Source organism: Eleutherodactylus coqui, chromosome 11 (genome assembly GCF_035609145.1).
Source record: "Eleutherodactylus coqui strain aEleCoq1 chromosome 11, aEleCoq1.hap1, whole genome shotgun sequence".
Taxonomy (NCBI): Eukaryota; Metazoa; Chordata; class Amphibia; order Anura; family Eleutherodactylidae; genus Eleutherodactylus; species Eleutherodactylus coqui.
The window spans coordinates 140,239,646-140,260,505 of NC_089847.1; the positions used below are offsets into that span (position 1 = coordinate 140,239,646).

The window sequence follows — 20,860 nt, forward strand, 5'->3', positions numbered from 1 at the left end:
ATCAGTTATATTATACAGCAGTGACATCACCGCTCTCCAGCTATCAGTTATATTGTAGAGCAGTGACATCACCGCTCTCCAGCTATCAGTTATATTGTAGAGCAGTGACATCACTGCTCTCCAGATATCAGTTATATTGTAGAGCAGTGACATCACCGCTCTCCAGATATCAGTTATATTGTAGAGCAGTGACATCACTGCTCTCCAGCTATCAGTTATATTGTAGAGCAATGACATCACTGCTCTCCACATATCAGTTATATTGTAGAGCAGTGACATCACCGCTCTCCAGATATCAGTTATATTGTAGAGCAGTGACATCACCGCTCTCCAGATATCAGTTATATTGTAGAGCAGTGACATCACCGCTCTCCAGATATCAGTTATATTGTAGAGCAGTGACATCACCGCTCTCCAGATATCAGTTATATTGTAGAGCAGTGACATCACTGCTCTCCAGATTTTTCTTATAACAGTTATAGAAGTTCTGTTTCTTTGACAATGACGTCCTCCTAGAAACTTTTGCTGTGCTCTGTTGTTTCTGGGTCGTCTCGCAGTGATGAATCTGTTTGCGGCAGACTCGGAGCCCTTCGTCTTCAGATGTATTAATTTATTAAGTGTAATTTTACTAATGAGTTTTCAGCCATTAAATAAAACATTTGAACAAGCTGCATAGAAGCCGATTTAAAATTTAACGTGTTTCTCTTATTTTGTGGCCGCTGTTATTAATGCAGCGACTGTGAAATAAAGCTCCGTTGTAATCAATAAAATAAGACTAAATCCGCTTTTATGCCGTCCCCTGACAATAAGTATAAGCGGGAAACGCATTGATGTGGAAGGGGATTCATGCAGGAAAATGAGATAAATTATTGAGCGCAGGGTTTGATTTTTTTTCAAACCAACAAATTATGATTAATTGAAGACGTGAGTCTAAAAAAATACAGAAATTAGACGCCGTTTGCCGATCTGAAAGTCTTTGATAGTTGTCTGCACCTAACATCCTATAAATGCTGCGCAAGTATGAAAAGCAAGCGGAGGAGAGAAAGTCAGAAGAGGTCACAGGACATGTCCTAGATAAGTTATGTCCACTATACTGACACTCTACTACAGACTGAAGAGGTCACAGAGAACCGCTGCAAATGCTGGAGACCGGACCACAAACAGGGGGCGGAGCTGTGACTACCTCTCAAACATGTCGGATTTAATGTCTGATCATGTCATTATATCAGTGATGTCATCAGCAGGAGGCGGGGCTGTGACTACTGCTCAGGCATGATACACAAGCAGGTTACCAGCAGTTATCACCCTAAATGACTCTTTGACACTTTCCACTGCCTTCTCAGCCCAAAACCGCAGCCCCCGATGGCGGATCTCAGTGCTGAAGAGCTGCTGCCTACTTCAAAAAGAAAATTGATGACATCCGTCAGGAAATAACTTCCCAATCCCAGACTAGCCCTGACCCTAGTCTTGTCAGCACTGTATCAGCGCCTGTTCACTGTCTGTACTCAGACCAACGACAGAGGAAGAAGTCTCCAAACTGCTCTTCTCTGCTCGCCCCACCACCTGCGCTAGCGACCCTTTTCCCTCACACCTCCTGCGCTCCCTCTCCCCAGTGGTCATCTCCCATCTCACCACTATATTCAACCTCTCTCTGACCTCTGGCATCTTTCCCTCTTCTTTCAAACACGTCATCATTTCCCCACTGCTAAAGAAGCCGACTCTGGACTTGACTGATGCTGCCAACTACCGACCCATCTTTAATCTCCCCTTCATCTTCAAACTACTAGAATGCCTGCTTTACTCCCGCCTTGTAAGCTACCTATCAGAGAACTCTCTCCTAGACCCCCTACAGTCTGACTTCCGCTCCCAACACTCAACAGAAACTGTCCTGACTAAAGTGTCAAATGACCTCCTGACTGCCAAATCGAGGGGCGATTACTCCCTACTGATCCTCCTCGACCTTTCTGCAGCATTCAATACTGTTGACTACAAACTCCTCCTCAGTATGCTTCACTCCATCGGTCTAAAGGACACTGCTATCCGACCGCTCCTTCAGTGTCTCCTTTGCTGGCTCTACCTCCCCTCCTCCTCCCCTTGCTGTTGGGGTCCCCCAGGGCTCGGTCCTCGGCTCCATCTTCTTCTCCATCTACACAGCCCCCATTGGACAGACCATCAGGAGTTTTGGTTTCCAGTACCGCCTCTATGCTGATGATACCCAGTTATACACCTCTTCCTGGGATGTCACAGCGCCGGTCCTCCAGAATGCCACCGACTGTCTGTCTGCTGTGTCCAACACTATGTCCTCTTTCTACCTAAAACTAAACCTTTCTAAAACTGACCTGCTTGTGTTTCCACCCTCCACTAACCGACCTCATCCTGACATCTCCATCTCAGTGTGTGGCACCATAACTCCCAGCACGCCTGCTGCCTTGGGGTCATATTCGATGCCGATCTCTCCTTTACGCCCTACATCCAATCTCTCGCCCGAACCTGTCATCTGCACCTCAAGAATATCGCAAGAATCCGCTCTTCTCAGCTCTGCTAATGAAATCAGACTGAGTGCCCCTTTAATTTGAACTTCTCATTCCCGCCTCCAAGACTTCTCCAGAGCAGCACCGGTCCTCTGGAACGCGCTACCAAAGGCTACCCGAGCAATCCAGGACTCGCAGAACTTCAGGCGTGCTCTAAAAACGCACCTCTTCAGGGAGGCATACCATATCACCTAAAAAAAACCCTCTGTACTCCGCCTGATAACATGCTCCCTGACCTATTGACTGCAATCCCTGCTAGCCGTAATCAACCGCCACCTGCAGTCACATCGGATCAGCCACTATACGGCCTGACCAACGTCTATGTGTATAGCATCCCTCACTCTCTACCCCCCTATACCGGGCCCATCTCCAGCCCCTTTACCTTCTGTATCACCCCATTATCTGTAGTATGGAGCAGGACCCGCACCCCTATTATTTCCATTAATTGATTACTTCATGTAACCGTTGTCGTCTGTAATGTAAGTGCTGTGGAATATGTTGGCGCTATATAAATAAAGATTATCATCATTAGTTATAAATGGTGTCACTGTATTGTAGGGTGTTGGGTCTCATGTCTGTAAGATTATTAATGTCTAGGCATAAAATAACCATAGGTTTCACCATAAACATGATTACTAAAATGTCCAATCTTTGTTCATTGCTGGACAATCATACATCATTGTGAGGTAAAATCTTCGAGATGATAGACAGATATAGTTTAAGTACTTTGGTGTGACAGCTGTCACTATTGTATTAGTAACAGCTGATGACTGACAAAAGAAAAGCTTTATTTTTGGTCTTAATGAGTTTAGTAGATACACTGATAGTATTGTTTATGATCTAGTACGAGAGTATTATTTTTTCTCCCTATGTAATTACCATGATATACAGGCTGGTTGTCAGCAGTAATAGATGATGTCACTGTAGTATTAGGTGTGAGATCACATCTCTGATCACATGTCATTATATCAGTGATGTCACCACCAGGGGGTGGGGCTGTGACTACCTCTCAGACATGATATACAGGCTGGTTGTCAGCAGTAATAGATGATGTCACTGTAGTATAAGGGGTTGGATCTCATGTCTGATCTCATGTCATTATATCAGTGATGTCACCACCAGGGGGTGCGGCTGTGACTACCTCTCAGACATGATATACAGGCTGGTTGTCAGCAGTAAAAGATGATGTCACTGTAGTATAAGGGGTTGGATCTCATGTCTGATCTCATGTCATTATATCAGTGATGTCATCAGTAGGGCCGTAGCTCTGACTACCTCATTATATCAGTGATGTCATCAGCTGGGGGCGGAGCTGTGACTACATCGTTATATCAGTGATGTCATCAGCTGGGGGGGAGCTGTGACTACCTCTCAGACATGATATACAGGCAGGTTGGCAGCAGCAATAGATGATGTCACTGTAATATAGGGTGTCAGATGTCCTGTCTGATCTCATGTCATTATATCAGTGATGTCATCAGCAGGGGGTGAGGCTCTGACTACCTCATTATATTAGTGATGACATCAGCAGGGGGTGGGGCTGTGACTACCTCTCAGACATGATATACAGGCAGGTTGGCAGGAGTAATAGATATCACTGTAGTATAAGGGCTTGGATCTCATGTCTGATCTCATGTTATTATATCAGTGATGTCATCAGTAGGAGCGGAGCTGTGACTACCTTATTATACCAGTGATGTCATCAGCGGGTGGGGATGTGACTACCTCTCAGACATGATATACAGGCTGGTTGTCAGCAGTAATAGATGATGTCACTGTAGTATAAGGTGTCTGATCACATGTCATTATATCAGTGATGTCATCAGTAGGGGGCGGGGTTTGACTACCTCTTAGACATGATATAAAGGCTGGTAGTCAGCAGTAATAGATGATGTCACTGTAGTATAAAAGGTTGGATCTCATGTCTGATCTCATGTCAATAAATCAGTGACGTCATCAGCAGGGGGCGGGGCTGTGACTACCTCTCAGACATGATATACAGGCTGGTTGTCAGCAGTAATAGATGATGTCACTGTAGTATAAGGTGTCGGATCTAAAAACTTCTTATATTCTCACTTTGCAGAAGGATGTCGTCCAAACCTGCCACCTCTCCGTTCACCTGTAAGGCTGATGGGGAGGAGGAGTTATCTGGAGGAGACTTGTCTTCCCGTGATAAAGAGGATGCGGACGAGCAGCATTTAGGTGGCCACCTACCTCTCCACACCCTGCTACACAGCAAAACGCACCCCGAGGAATTGGCGTCACTTGTCAGCAACATGCAGGCCGACTCTGATTGGGACAACATGATGTCCTCCCAGCAAAGAATGGTGAGTACGAGGCCCTGCGCGTTTCTGTCTACTGTACATGATAGCGGTCGCTGAGCCCCAGAGCTTTCTGACAACTGCTGCTAATCCTAGAGCACATCACCCAGAATGGCATGCAGAATTTGCATCATTGCATGCCTTCTGTTGTACTATGTTGCTGAAGTGTCAGTCTTTACTGTTGTTCTGACATTCTATTCATGGATCAGAAGGAGGAAAGTGACAGAGAACATTAATTATAGGAAAATAATCTGTATCTAGTACGCAGTGGCAGCTCCTGGAGATGGAGTCCTTGTCCAGTGCTGCCCTCCACAGGGACCTTAGTGCTAGAACTACAGCCAGGATCGTATAGACCTCTGTCACTACTCCTGTGACTGGCCGAGGCTGAGGTCGCCGTCCATCCTGGCACAGTAATATGTGGCAATCGCACAGTTCCGGCTGGTGTCACCTGTATCATAATAGCTCCATCTTGTTAAGCATTCACACGCTGGAAAGTGAGGTCATACGATGAGTTCATCTTCACCGATATTAATCACTGGCGCTCAGACAGCGGTGATTGATGACATGATGGAGTCCTGATTAATTGAAGGTACACGCGGCCTCCTCCTGTCCATCACTCAATCACCATGATGCTCACCGAGGACAGAATGTTAAAAACTCAGGTCTCAGCTACACATCATGTTTGACATAACACAAAAGCCTCCGACATCACTCAGCCGCTACACGACAATACAGAGGGGTATCCAACGGAGCCGACCAGACGCTTATCAGTGTCAGCAAAAGGGCTACCGAAATAACTATTACCCATCACATCGTGTCACCTGCTGCAGGGAACACTCCGCACAGAGATAGATGGATGGATGGATATGAGATAGATAGATGGATAGGAGATAGAGAGATAGATACGAGATAGAGAGATAGATACGAGATAGATATGAGAAAGATATGAGATAGATAGATAGATAGATATGAGCTAGATAGATATTAGATATATATGAGATAGATACAGAGTTAGATAGATAGATATTAGATGGATAGATATGAGATGGATATGAGATAGATAGATATTAGATGGATAGATATGAGATAGATATGAGATGGATAGATATGAGATAGATATGAGATAGATAGGTATGAGATAGATAGGTATGAGATAGATAGCTATGAGATAGATAGCTATGAGATGGATAGATAGATATTAGATATGAGATAGATAGATATGAGCTACATAGATATTCGATAAATATGAGATAGATGGATGGATAGGAGATAGATAGGTAGATAGATATTAGATAGATATGAGATAGATGGATAGGAGATAGATAGATGGATAGATAGGAGATAGATAGATAGGAGATAGATAGGAGATAGATAGATAGATAGATAGATAGATGGATAGGAGATAGATAGATGGATAGGAGATAGATGGATAGGAGAGAGATAGATGGATAGGAGAGAGATAGATGGATAGGAGAGAGATAGATGGATAGGAGAGAGATAGATAGATAGGAGATAGGTAGGTAGGTAGGTAGTTAGGTAGGTAGGTAGATTGATAGATGGATAGATTGGTAGGTAGGTAGATAGATAGATGGATAGATTGGTAGATAGGAGATAGATAGATATGAGATAGATAGAGAGATATGAGATAGATATGAGATAGATAGATATGAGATAGATAGATATGAGATAGATAGATAGATATGAGATAGATAGATATGAGATAGATAGATAAATAGATAGATATGAGATAGATAGATAGATATGAGATAGATAAATAGATAGATAGATATGAGATAGATAGATATGAGATAGATATGAGATAGATATGAGATAGATAGATAGATAGATATGAGATAGATAGATATGACATAGATAGATATAAGATAGATAGATAGATATGACATACATAGATAGATAGATATGACATACATAGATAGATAGATATGACATAGATAGATAGATAGATGTGAGATAGATAGATAGATATGAGATAGATAGATAGATAGATAGATAGATAGATATGACATAGATAGATAGATAGATAGATGTGAGATAGATAGATATGAGATAGATAGATAGATATGAGATAGATAGGAGATAGATAGATAGATATGAGATAGATAGATATGAGATAGATAGATAGGAGATAGATAGATAGATATGAGAGAGATAGATAGATAGATATGAGATAGATAGATATGAGATAGATAGATATGAGATAGATAGATATGAGATAGATAGATATGAGATAGATAGATATGAGATAGATAGATATGAGATAGATAGATAGATATGAGATAGATAGATATGAGATAGATAGATAGATATGAGATAGATAGATAGATATGAGATAGATAGATAGATATGAGATAGATAGATAGATATGAGATAGATAGATAGATATGAGATAGATAGATAGATATGAGATAGATATATATGACATAGATAGATGGATAGATAGATTGATATGATATAGATAGATGGATAGATAGATTGATATGATATAGATAGATATGACATAGATAGATAGATATGACATAGATAGATGGATGAATAGATAGATATATATGACATAGATAGATAGAATGTTACACAGAAGTCACCAGGGACTCGGCGTTCGGCTACTGTTCACTCTGGGAGACAGCAGCTCATTTGGTCTTTTCACATGGTGCGGTTGAATTGAGGTTTTGCCGCATGGCCAATAACTATGTTGCGAGAACTGTGTACAGTATTGCGGCTGGTTGCCACGATTTCCCGGGTGGTGCAGGCGAGGCTAATTAAAAGTCCAAGCCTGCACCCATATGTGGTAGGTGTGCAGCAAGACCCGCGCCAGGACCACCGTGTGTGAATAGACCCTGAGGACATTGTGCCGGACCTGAGAAGCGGCGCCTTATAAGAGCAGTGTTACACGTATTTATTTGTGCGTCACAGGACTGAAGGCGTGACCTCCATGTTGCTGTATTGTATCCATCTCCAACTATGTTGTCCTGAAGGGCTGCAGTCACATGACCCCGCCGCCCCCTGCGCGGCGTCTTCACCGTTCACTGTAACAATACCGGATGGCGCTATTTACTGGATCCGTATTTTAGCAGGCAGCATTGATGTGAATAGACAGTAATGAGGAAGAGACATTGACAAGAGCGCTGATTAATGATGTCAGCGTTGGAGACCGTTACCACAACAATGCGCACTTCTTTGGGTCTTGGCATGTTATTCCCTTCACGTTCCCAGGTGTCTTATTCAGTGATGAGAACAATTATGACAACGCAACGCTTTTGAAATTCATGGACCATCTATCCATTTCTAAAAGTGCGCCACATTTCTACAGTGCTATTGGTCTCTTTAATAGTGATCAAAAGGGAGTGGCCAGACTGTGGCGGAGCCGCGTGGTAATTATGTGACCGCCAAGACCTGGCGCATAACTCATGGCAGAAAATATACGAGAAGCTGATAATCAAAGTGGTCCTCGTGCCGCCCATCTCCAGATGTCAGAGATACATTGTATACACTGATGTTAGGCTCCGCTACAGAATGTTCAGCAGTTAAAGGGCCGGCGTCCCATCTAATGTGAGAAAAACTCCACCCCTGTATAAAGGGAAGGGTAACTTTGTGACAAGTCATCAGCTGAATTTGTGTATTTTTTTTTTTTGTGCATTGGCCTCCAGCACTCTTCTAAAGGTTTACTCCACTTTATAACAACAAGGACGTCTTCATAGAAGTCAACAACCAGAAATCCAAGGGGTTAATAATTTTGTATTCTTTGGGTCCCTCATCGAGAATACTGGCAGCTCGACATGTGAGATAGGCCGCCTGCAAACGGGTGGAAATCCCGAGGGATTTCCGCCACGGAAAGCCTGCATAGGAGTGCATTACAATACGCACTCCTATGCAGACAGCCGCAGTTTGGCCGCGCGAAATTTCGCGCGGCAAACAAACCACGGCATGTCCTATTTCTGTGCAGGGCTTGCAGAGCCTCGCACAGAAACGTCACTTACCCGGCCGCCGGCTCCGGTCTGTGCATGCGCCGGCTGCCTGGCAGCCGGCACATGAAAGAGCCGGGGCCACCGGGCGCGGGTAAGTACGCGCTCCTCCCTGCAGGCGCTGGGGTCAGGTCCCGCGGCGAGAAACCTCGCCGCCGGATCCGGCCCGCCCGTCTGCAAGCGGCCATAAAGAGATGATTGGCAGTGGGGCGCATGCCCATGGGGGGCATGAACAAAATATTGAAGTGCAAGGATGTCTCAGGCACCATCAAATGGAGGTTAATCACAGCCATCCTCTTCCTGATTCCAACGTATGGCGGTGAGACGAGGACACCGAGGAGACCGGAAGAAAAATTGACACTTTCGAGCTGCGTTGTTGGAGAAAACTTCTAGAATCTCCTGGATAGTGAGGGTCACCAAAGCTGTCGTGGACCGTATCGAGCCAGAGGGGGTCCCTGGATCACCGGAGACGGTCAGACTTTGGACACGTGATGAGGGCGAAGTCACTGAAAAGGGAGATGCTACTTGGAATGTATATTTTCGCAGTGATCAGTGTAGCGGTGTGTATATTTTCGCAGTGGCGATCAGTGTAGCGGTGTGTATATTTTCGCAGTGGCGATCAGTGTAGCGGTGTGTATATTTCGCAGTGGCGTTCAGTGTAGCGGTGTGTATATTTTCGCAGTGATCAGTGTAGCGGTGTGTATATTTTTTCGCTGTAGCGTTCAGTGTAGTGGTGTGTATATTTTCGCAGTAGCGTTCAGTGTAGCGGTGTGTATATTTTCGCAGTGATCAGTGTAGCGGTGTGTATATTTTCGCAGTGATCAGTGTAGCGGTGTGTATATTTTCGCAGTGATCAGTGTAGCGGTGTGTATATTTTCGCAGTAGCGTTCAGTGTAGCGGTGTGTATATTTTCGCAGTAGCGTTCAGTGCAGCGGTGTGTATATTTTCGCAGTGGCGTTCAGTGTAGCGGTGTGTATATTTTCGCAGTAGCGTTCAGTGTAGCGGTGTATATATTTTCGCAGTGATCAGTGTAGCGGTGTGTATATTTTCGCAGTGATCAGTGTAGCGGTGTGTATATTTTCGCAGTGATCAGTGTAGCGGTGTGTATATTTTCGCAGTGATCAGTGTAGCGGTGTGTATATTTTCGCAGTGATCAGTGTAGCAGTGTGTATATTTTCGCAGTGATCAGTGTAGCGGTGTGTATATTTTCGCAGGGATCAGTGTAGCGGTGTGTATATTTTCGCAGTGACGTTCAGTGTAGCAGTGTGTATATTTTCGCAGTGATCAGTGTAGCAGTGTGTATATTTTCGCAGTGGCGTTCAGTGTAGAGGTGTGTATATTTTCGCAGTGATCAGTGTAGCGGTGTGTATATTTTCACAGTGATCAGTGTAGCGGTGTGTATATTTTCGCAGAGGCGTTCAGTGTAGCGGTGTGTATATTTTCGCAGTGGCGTTCAGTGTAGCGGTGTGTATATTTTCGCAGTGATCAGTGTAGCGTTGTGTATATTTTCGCAGTGATCAGTGTAGCGGTGTGTGTATTTTCGCAGTGGCGATCAGTGTAGCGGTGTGTATATTTTCGCAGTGGCGATCAGTGTAGCGGTGTGTATATTTTCGCAGTGGCGATCAGTGTAGTGGTGTGTATATTTTCGCAGTGATCAGTGTAGCGGTGTGTATATTTTCGCAGTGGCGTTCAGTGTAGCGGTGTGTATATTTTCGCAGTGATCAGTGTAGCGGTGTGTATATTTTCGCAGTGGCGTTCAGTGTAGCGGTGTGTATATTTTCGCAGTGATCAGTGTAGCGGTGTGTATATTTTCGCAGTGGCGTTCAGTGTAGCGGTGTGTTTATTTTCGCAGTGATCAGTGTAGCGGTGTGTATATTTTCGCAGTGATCAGTGTAGCGGTGTGTATATTTTCGCAGTGTTCAGTGTAGCGGTGTGTATATTTTCGCAGTGTTCAGTGTAGCGGTGTGTATATTTTCGCAGTGATCAGTGTAGCGGTGTGTATATTTTCGCAGTGGCGATCAGTGTAGCGGTGTGTATATTTTCGCAGTGATCAGTGTAGCACTGTGTATATTTTTGCAGTGGCGGTCAGTGTAGCGGTCTGTATATTTTCGCAGTGATCAGTGTAGCGGTGTGTATATTTTCTCAGTGATCAGTGTAGCGGTGTGTATATTTTCGCAGTGGCGTTCAGTGTAGTGGTGTGTATATTTTCGCAGTAGCGTTCAGTGTAGCGGTGTGTATATTTTCGCAGTGATCAGTGTAGCGGTGTGTATATTTTCGCAGTGATCACTGTAGGGGTGTGTATATTTTCGCAGTGGTGTTCAGTGTAGCGGTGTGTATATTTTCGCAGTGATCAGTGTAGCGGTGTATATATTTTCGCAGTGTTCAGTGTAGCGGTGTGTATATTTTCGCAGTGATCAGTGTAGCGGTGTGTATATTTTCCCAATGATCAGTGTAGCGGTGTGTATATTTTCGCAGGGATTAGTGTAGCGGTGTGTATATTTCGCAGTGGCGTTCAGTGTAGCGGTGTGTATATTTTCGCAGTGATCAGTGTAGCGGTGTGTATATTTTTTCGCAGTAGCGTTCAGTGTAGTGGTGTGTATATTTTCGCAGTGGCGTTCAGTGTAGCGGTCTGTATATTTTCGCAGTGATCAGTGTAGCGGTGTGTATATTTTCGCAGTAGCGTTCAGTGTAGCGGTGTGTATGTTTTCGCAGTAGCGTTCACGGCAGCGGTGTGTATATTTTCGCAGTGGCGTTCAGTGTAGCGGTGTGTATATTTTCGCAGTAGCGTTCAGTGTAGCGGTGTATATATTTTCGCAGTAGCGTTCAGTGTAGCGGTGTATATATTTTTGCAGTGATCAGTGTAGCGGTGTGTATATTTTCGCAGTGATCAGTGTAGCGGTGTGTATATTTTCGCAGTGATCAGTGTAGCGGTGTGTATATTTTCGCAGTGATCAGTGTAGCGGTGTGTATATTTTCACAGTGATCAGTGTAGCGGTGTGTATATTTTCACAGTGATCAGTGTAGTGGTGTGTATATTTTCGCAGTGGCGTTCAGTGTAGCGGTATATATTCTTTCGCAGTGGCGTTCAGTGTAGCGGTGTGTATATTTTCGCAGTGGCGTTCAGTGTAGCGGTGTATATATTTTCGCAGTGATCACTGTAGGGGTGTGTATATTTTCGCAGTGATCAGTGTAGCGTTCTGTATATTTTCGCAGTGATCAGTGTAGCGGTGTGTATATTTTCGCAGTGATCAGTGTAGCGGTGTGTATATTTTCGCAGTAGCGTTCAGTGTAGTGGTGTGTATATTTTCGCAGTGATCAGTGTAGCGGTGTGTGTATTTTCGCAGTGGCGTTCAGTGTAGCGGTGTGTATATTTTCGCAGTAGTGTTCAGTGTAGCGGTGTGTATATTTTCGCAGTGATCAGTGTAGCGGTGTGTATATTTTCGCAGTGATCACTGTAGGGGTGTGTATATTTTCGCAGTGATCAGTGTAGCGGTGTGTATATTTTCGCAGTGATCAGTGTAGCGGTGTGTGTATTTTCGCAGTGGCGTTCAGTGTAGCGGTGTATATATTTTCGCAGTGATCACTGTAGGGGTGTGTATATTTTCGCAGTGATCAGTGTAGCGGTGTGTATATTTTCGCAGTGATCAGTGTAGCGGTGTGTGTATTTTCGCAGTGGCGTTCAGTGTAGCGGTGTGTATATTTTCGCAGTGGCGTTCAGTGTAGCGGTGTGTATATTTTCGCAGTGGCGTTCAGTGTAGCGGTGTGTATATTTTCGCAGTGGCGTTCAGTGTAGCGGTGTGTATATTTTCGCAGTGGCGTTCAGTGTAGCGGTGTGTATATTTTCGCAGTGATCAGTGTAGCGGTGTGTATATTTTCGCAGTGATCAGTGTAGCGGTGTGTATATTTTCGCAGTGATCAGTGTAGCGGTGTATATATTTTCGCAGTGGCGTTCAGTGTAGCGGTGTGTATATTTTCGCAGTGATCAGTGTAGCGGTGTGTATATTTTCGCAGTGATCAGTGTAGCGGTGTGTATATTTTCGCAGTGATCAGTGTAGCGGTGTGTATATTTTCGCAGTGATCACTGTAGGGGTGTGTATATTTTCGCAGTGATCAGTGTAGCGGTGTGTATATTTTCGCTGTGATCACTGTAGGGGTGTGTATATTTTCGCAGTCGCGTTCGGTGTAGCGGTGTGTATATTTTCGCAGTGATCAGTGTAGTGGTGTGTATATTTTCGCAGTGATCAGTGTAGCGGTGTGTATATTTTCGCAGTGATCAGTGTAGCGGTGTGTATATTTTCGCAGTCGCGTTCAGTGTAGCGGTGTGTATATTTTCGCAGTGATCAGTGTAGCGGTGTGTATATTTTCGCAGTGATCAGTGTAGCGGTGTGTATATTTTCGCTGTGATCACTGTAGGGGTGTGTATATTTTCGCAGTCGCGTTCGGTGTAGCGGTGTGTATATTTTCGCAGTGATCAGTGTAGTGGTGTGTATATTTTCGCAGTCGCGTTCAGTGTAGCGGTGTGTATATTTTCGCAGTGATCAGTGTAGCGGTGTGTATATTTTCGCAGTGATCAGTGTAGCGGTGTGTATATTTTCGCAGTCGCGTTCGGTGTAGCGGTGTGTATATTTTCGCAGTGATCAGTGTAGCGGTGTGTATATTTTCGCTGTGATCACTGTAGGGGTGTGTATATTTTCGCAGTCGCGTTCGGTGTAGCGGTGTGTATATTTTCGCAGTGATCAGTGTAGTGGTGTGTATATTTTCGCAGTGATCAGTGTAGCGGTGTGTATATTTTCGCAGTGATCAGTGTAGCGGTGTGTATATTTTCGCAGTCGCGTTCAGTGTTGCGGTGTGTATATTTTCGCAGTGATCAGTGTAGCGGTGTGTATATTTTCGCTGTGATCACTGTAGGGGTGTGTATATTTTCGCAGTCGCGTTCGGTGTAGCGGTGTGTATATTTTCGCAGTGATCAGTGTAGTGGTGTGTATATTTTCGCAGTCGCGTTCAGTGTAGCGGTGTGTATATTTTCGCAGTGATCAGTGTAGCGGTGTGTATATTTTCGCAGTGATCAGTGTAGCGGTGTGTATATTTTCGCAGTCGCGTTCGGTGTAGCGGTGTGTATATTTTCGCAGTGGTGATCAGTGTAGCGGTGTGTATATTTTCGCAGTGATCAGTGTAGCGGTGTGTATATTTTCGCAGTGATCACTGTAGGGGTGTGTATATTTTCGCAGTGATCAGTGTAGCAGTGTGTATATTTTCGCAGTGATCAGTGTAGCGGTGTGTATATTTTCGCAGTGATCAGTGTAGCAGTGTGTATATTTTCGCAGTGATCAGTGTAGCAGTGTGTATATTTTCGCAGTGATCAGTGTAGTGGTGTGTGTATTTTCGCAGTGATGTTCAGTGTAGCTGTGTGTATATTTTCGCAGTGATCAGTGTAGCTGTGTGTATATTTTCGCAGTGATCAGTGTAGCGGTGTGTATATTTTCGCAGTGATCAGTGTAGCGGTGTGTATATTTTCGCAGTGATCAGTGTAGCGGTGTGTGTATTTTCGCAGTGATCAGTGTAGCGGTGTGTGTATTTTCGCAGTGATCAGTGTAGCGGTGTATATATTTTCGCAGTGATCAGTGTAGCGGTGTGTATATTTTCGCAGTGATCAGTGTAGCTGTGTGTATATTTTCGCAGTAGTGTTCAGTGTAGCGGTGTGTATATTTTCGCAGTGATCACTGTAGGGGTGTGTATATTTTCGCAGTGATCAGTGTAGTGGTGTGTGTATTTTCGCAGTGGCGTTCAGTGTAGCGGTGTGTGTATTTTCGCAGTGATCAGTGTAGCGGTGTGTATATTTTCGCAGTGATCACTGTAGGGGTGTGTATATTTTCGCAGTGATCAGTGTAGTGGTGTGTGTATTTTCGCAGTGGCGTTCAGTGTAGCGGTGTGTGTATTTTCGCAGTGATCAGTGTAGCGGTGTGTATATTTTCGCAGTGATCACTGTAGGGGTGTGTATATTTTCGCAGTGATCAGTGTAGTGGTGTGTGTATTTTCGCAGTGGCGTTCAGCGTAGCGGTGTGTATATTTCCTGCACCCCTTTCAGTTATTAGACACGTAGAAGAAGACTTGTGGTCTTTCTCTGTCCTGGCCTGTCTTCCTGATGGGTTGACATTTAGTTTATTTGCAGATTTCTGGTTTTTTGCGCATTTCTTGGGACGCATCGCTTGCATATTCGTGTCCTTCCAGTGACGGCACGCAGGGAACCTTCTCAGGATGTTACTCTTGCCTTTGGTTTTTGTGGGTACGTGTATGAAATGGGCATACCCCACCGCGGTCACCCCCTATGGCACTAGCATCTGCTCATGACCGCCTGCTGATACGGAGGATTGCTCGCCTCCCAGGACCCGGTGTATTCGCTCCCAACCGTACACCTATATGGAGTAACCAGTAGGAAATAGAAGTTGAATGACCTCGTCAGCAGATCCCGCCGTGTGTTACATCCGGGCCGCAGTGCTCAGTTATCACCAACATTGCCGAACTCTTCCAGGATGAAGAGAGCTAAGCAGCTAGCAGGTAAGTGCACTGCCCTGCATTCAGGTTCCTCACTACATAGCTGGGGGGCGCTCTTCTTGTTATGTAAGATCCAATGAAGAACATCTGCTCTGTGCTTACATCACATAGGGGGCCGCTGCAGTCCTACCTAGATAAAACTTAGCAAGTTGCAGAGGTATTCAAAATGCAATTCAGGTAATTTCCTGAACTCCAGCTCTTCTTGCCTCATCTTCTTCCGTCCGGCACCTTCCTCCTTCTAATACTGAAAGAGCCAAGTGTCTGGATACTGACATATCCCCATCACTGGATGGACATGTTGTATCTACTGATGTATCCCCATCACTGGATGGACATGTTGTATCTACTGATGTATCCCCGTCACTGGATGGACATGTTGTATCTACTGATGTATCCCCATCACTGGATGGACATGTTGTATCTACTGATGTATCCCCATCACTGGATGGACATGTTGTATCTACTGATGTATCTCCATCACTGGATGGACACGTTGTATCTACTGATGTATCTCCATCACTGGATGGACATGTTGTATCTACTGATGTATCCCCGTCACTGGATGGACACGTTGTATCTACTGATGTATCTCCATCACTGGATGGACATGTTGTATCTACTGATGTATCTCCATCACTGGATGGACATGTTGTATCTACTGATGTATCTCCATCACTGGATGGACATGTTGTATCTACTGATGTATCTCCATCACTGGATGGACATGTTGTATCTACTAATGTACCCCCATCACTAGATTGACATGTTGTATCTACTGATGTATCTCCACCACTGGATGGACATGTTGTATCTACTGATGTATCCCCGTCACTGGATGGACATGTTGTATCTACTGATGTATATCCATCACTGGATGAGCACGTTGTATCTACTGACGTATCCCCATCACTGGATGGACATGTTGTATCTACTGATATATTCCCATCACTGTATGGACATGTTGTATCTACTGATGTATCCCCGTCACTGGATGGACATGTTGTATCTACTGATGTATCCCCGTCACTGGATGGACATGTTGTATATACTGATGTAACCCCATCACTAGATTGACATGTTGTATCTACTGATGTATCTCCATTACTGGATGGACATGTTGTATCTACTGATGTATCTCCATCACTGGATGGACATGTTGTATCTACTGATGTATCCCCGTCACTGGATGGACATGTTGTATCTACTGATGTATATCCATCACTGGATGAGCACATTGTATCTACTGATGTATCCCCATCACTGGATGGACACGTTGTATCTACTGATATATTCCCATCACTGGATGGACATGTTGTATCTACTGATGTATCCCCGTCACTGGATGGACATGTTGTATCTACTGATGTATGCCCACCACTGGATGGACACATTGTATCTACTGATGTATCCCCACCAGTGGATGGACACGTTGTATCTACTGATGTATCCCCACCACTGGATGGACACGTTGTATCTACTGATGTATCCCCACCACTGGATGGACACGTTGTATCTACTGATGTATCTCCATCACTGGATGGACATGTTTTATCTACTGATGTATCCCCATCACTGGATGGACATGTTGTATCTACTGATGTATCTCCATCACTGGATGGACATGTTTTATCTACTGATGTATCCCCATCACTGGATGGACATGTTGTATCTACTGATGTATCCCCATCACTGGATGGACATGTTGTATCTACTGATGTATCCCCATCACTGGATGGACATGTTGTATCTACTGATGTATCCCCGTCACTGGATGGACATGTTGTATCTACTGATGTATCCCCATCACTGGATGGACATGTTGTATCTACTGATGTATCCCCATCACTGGATGGACATGTTGTATCTACTGATGTATCCCCATCACTGGATGGACATGTTGTATCTACTGATGTATCCCCATCACTGGATGGACATGTTGTATCTACTGGTGTATCCCCACCACTGGATGGACATGTATCTACTGATGTATCCCCACCACTGGATGGACACGTTGTATCTACTGATGTATCCCCACCACTGGATGGACATGTATCTACTGATGTATCCCCACCACTGGATGGACACGTTGTATCTACTGATGTATCCCCACCACTGGATGGACATGTTGTATCTACTGATGTATCCCCACCACTGGATGGACACGTATCACCTGTGACATTTTGTTATTTCAACTTACATGCAGCATTGTGCAGCATTGTCTCATTTCAGGGAGAGGATGATGCCGCTGATAGTCTCTACGAAGTCACCGTCCCTCCCTCGTGTTCTCATACTTCTTTGGGCTGGCCTCGGGTTCTGCTCCGTTTCCTTTATGTTGTTGTATTTTCATACATACGAAGGAAAACCAAACCATTAATATCCTGCTACTGATTAACCCCTCAGAGTCCTCGGCTGATCAGTACATTCACTACTGCACACGTGACTTATTGATGTGATGCTATAAAGAAGATGCATCATTGCATCTGTAATAAGACCCTGACTATTATAACCCTGACATGCTATATCACTGGATTAAAGGCTAGGAAATGATTGATACCTGTAATAACACCCTGAGAAACATCACATGCCATTTGTCAGTGACTGAGAGGTTTTCACAGCTCTGCCCTGTTACTGACAACCAGCTTCTATAGTCACAGCCCCGCCCCTCTAGTGATGACATCTCGGATATGACGCGATCAGACATGAAATCCGACACCCTATACTACAGTAACATCATCTATTACTGCTGACAACCAGCCTGTATATCATGTCTACGAGGTAGTTACAGCCCCGCCCCCTGCTGACATCACTGATCTAATGACATGATCAGACATGATATCCGACACCTTATACTACAGTGACATCATGTATTACTGCTGATAACCAGTCTGTACATAATGTCTGAGAGATAGACACTGCCCCGCCCCCCTGCTGATGACATCACTAATATAATGACGTGATCAGATATGGGATCCGACACCTTATACTACAGTGACATCATCTATTACTGCTGGCAACCAGCCTGTATATCATGTCTGAGAGGTAGTCACAGCCCCGCCCTCTGCTGATGACAACACTTATTTAATGAGGTAGTCACAGTCCCATCCCTACTGTTGACATCACTGATATCATGAGGTAGTTACAGCCCCCCTCCGTTGATGACATCACTGATATGACATGTGATCAGACATGAAATCTGACACCCTATACTAGTGTAACATCATCTATTACTGCTGACAACCAGCCTGTATATCATCTCTAAGAGGTAGTCACAGCCCCACCCCCTGCAGATGATATCACTGATATGACAGGGATCAGACACCTTATATTACAGTGACATCATCTATTACTGCTGACAACCAACTTGTATATCATGTCTGAGAGGTATTCACAGCCCCGCCCCCTGCTGATGACAGCACTGATATAATGGAGTAGTCACAGCCTCGCCCCCTGCTGATGACATCACTGATATATTGAGGTAGTCACAGCCCCATCCTCTGCTGATGACATCACTCTGTGTCATACACAGTGGGTGTTTTTTGCTCCGGCCTTCCGGAGAGAGCTTTAGATTTTGTATTTACATTGATTATGTTCTGATCCGGTTTTCCTCCGACTCTGACAACCATTGATAGCGGATAAACACGCGGCGACCTACCACTCGGATGTATGCGATGTAATTAGCTCAGCCCATTAGATTATTAACATGTTGCGCAGTGTAAACTCGCCGCTCCTCACTGGTGTCTCTGCGCTTTGTCCCCCGGCGATTCCCGAGACGTAGAGCTGATTCTCCATAGATGTTGGTGGGACAAGAATAAACAGCGGCTCCCGGTGCGTCCGGCGCGTCTCTTCAAACATTTATATTTTGGGATAAAAGCGTTAATAAAAAGGCCGCACTTAATATTCAGCTGAACCTTTTCCACAAAACCTCATTATCATCCCTAATAGAAGCGTATGATTTCTTGGAGAGAGACGACTATTAGCAGGAAAAGACGCTTTTAATTTGCTCTTTTTTTCAGTCTGCCTTCTTAATTGATAGTGTATGTAAGTGATCAAAGTTGGCTGATTTGCATAGTGTTCTACATCAAACACTCAAACATCCTCTGGGGTCCTCATAAAAAACACTTGCCACAGCAAAACAGCTATAGAAAAGGAGGCAGAAAGGGGGGATTGTGCTCGGGGGTTGGCAGAGCCCCTAAATCCTGGAACTCATCGATGTGGCTTTTTAACGCTGTTGGCACCGGAGTCGTCATGTGATCCTCCGTGCCGCGCTCCAAGGGAGACTATTCTTTGTACAGTCTTGGCATTTTTAGGACTTTGCCAACTGTCCCCACAAGTGTCTACAAACTCATGGAACGGAAGCCAATATGGTGCTTGAGGCCACAGTGTGATCAAGCAGCGGAGGCTGGCGTGGTGCATCTGACGGGGCAATAAGATGTGCCACGTTTATCAATATGCGATGTCAGTTATCATGTGAGCAATTATGAGAATGACCCGAGCATCAGCTGATGATGATGATGATGATAAGCCGATGATGGTGGATGTGATATCAGTGATTATGTAAAGGTTGATGATGTGAGCGATGATGATGATGTAAGCGATGATGATGATGAGAGCGATGATAATGATGATGGTAGTGGATGTGATATCAGTGATTATGTAAAGGTTGATGATGTGAGCGATGATGATGATGATGGTAGTGGATGTGATATCAGTGATTATGTAAAGGATTATGATGATGATGTAGATGATGATGATGATGTGACGGATGATGATATAGATGATGATGTAACTGATGATGATTATGATGGTGGTTGATGTGATATCAGTGATTATGTAAAGGATGATGATGTGAGCGATGATGATGTAACTGATGATGATGCTGATCATGGTAGTGGATGTGATATCAGTGATTATGTAAAGGATGATGATGTAACTGATGATAATGCTGATGATGGTAGTGGATGTGATATCAGTGATTATGTAAAGGATGATGATGATGATGTGACGGATGATGATATAGATGATGATGATGATGATGCTGTAACTGATGATGATGCTGATGATGGTAGTGGATGTGATATCAGTGATTATGTAAAGGATGATGATGATGTAGATGATGATGATGTGACGGATGATGATATAGATGATGATGATGTAACTGATGATGATGCTGATGATGGTAGTGGATGTGATATCAGTGATTATGTAAAGGATGATGATGATGATGTGACGGATGATGATATAGATGATGATGATGTAACTGATGATGCTGTAACTGATGATGATGCTGATGATGGTAGTGGATGTGATATCAGTGATTATGTAAAGGATGATGATATAGATGATGTGACAGATGATGATGTAACTGATGATGATGATGTAACTGATGATGATGATGTAACTGATGATGATGCTGATGATGGTAGTGGATGTGATATCAGTGATTATGTAAAGGATGATGATGATGTAGATGATGATG

At 44.3% G+C, this 20,860-nt stretch overlaps 1 protein-coding gene across 7 annotated transcripts in view; it reads left to right on the forward strand.

Annotated features, from left to right (window-relative positions):
- The window catches only part of SOX6 (SRY-box transcription factor 6), a 461,372-nt gene that overhangs the window by 159,942 nt on the left and 280,570 nt on the right, over positions 1-20,860 (forward strand). For all 7 annotated transcript variants that reach the window (XM_066583692.1, XM_066583696.1, XM_066583695.1 and 4 more), the window contains exon 4: positions 4,615-4,858. In XM_066583692.1, the coding sequence (XP_066439789.1) occupies positions 4,615-4,858 (244 nt within the window). The remainder of the gene's footprint in view (positions 1-4,614; positions 4,859-20,860) is intronic.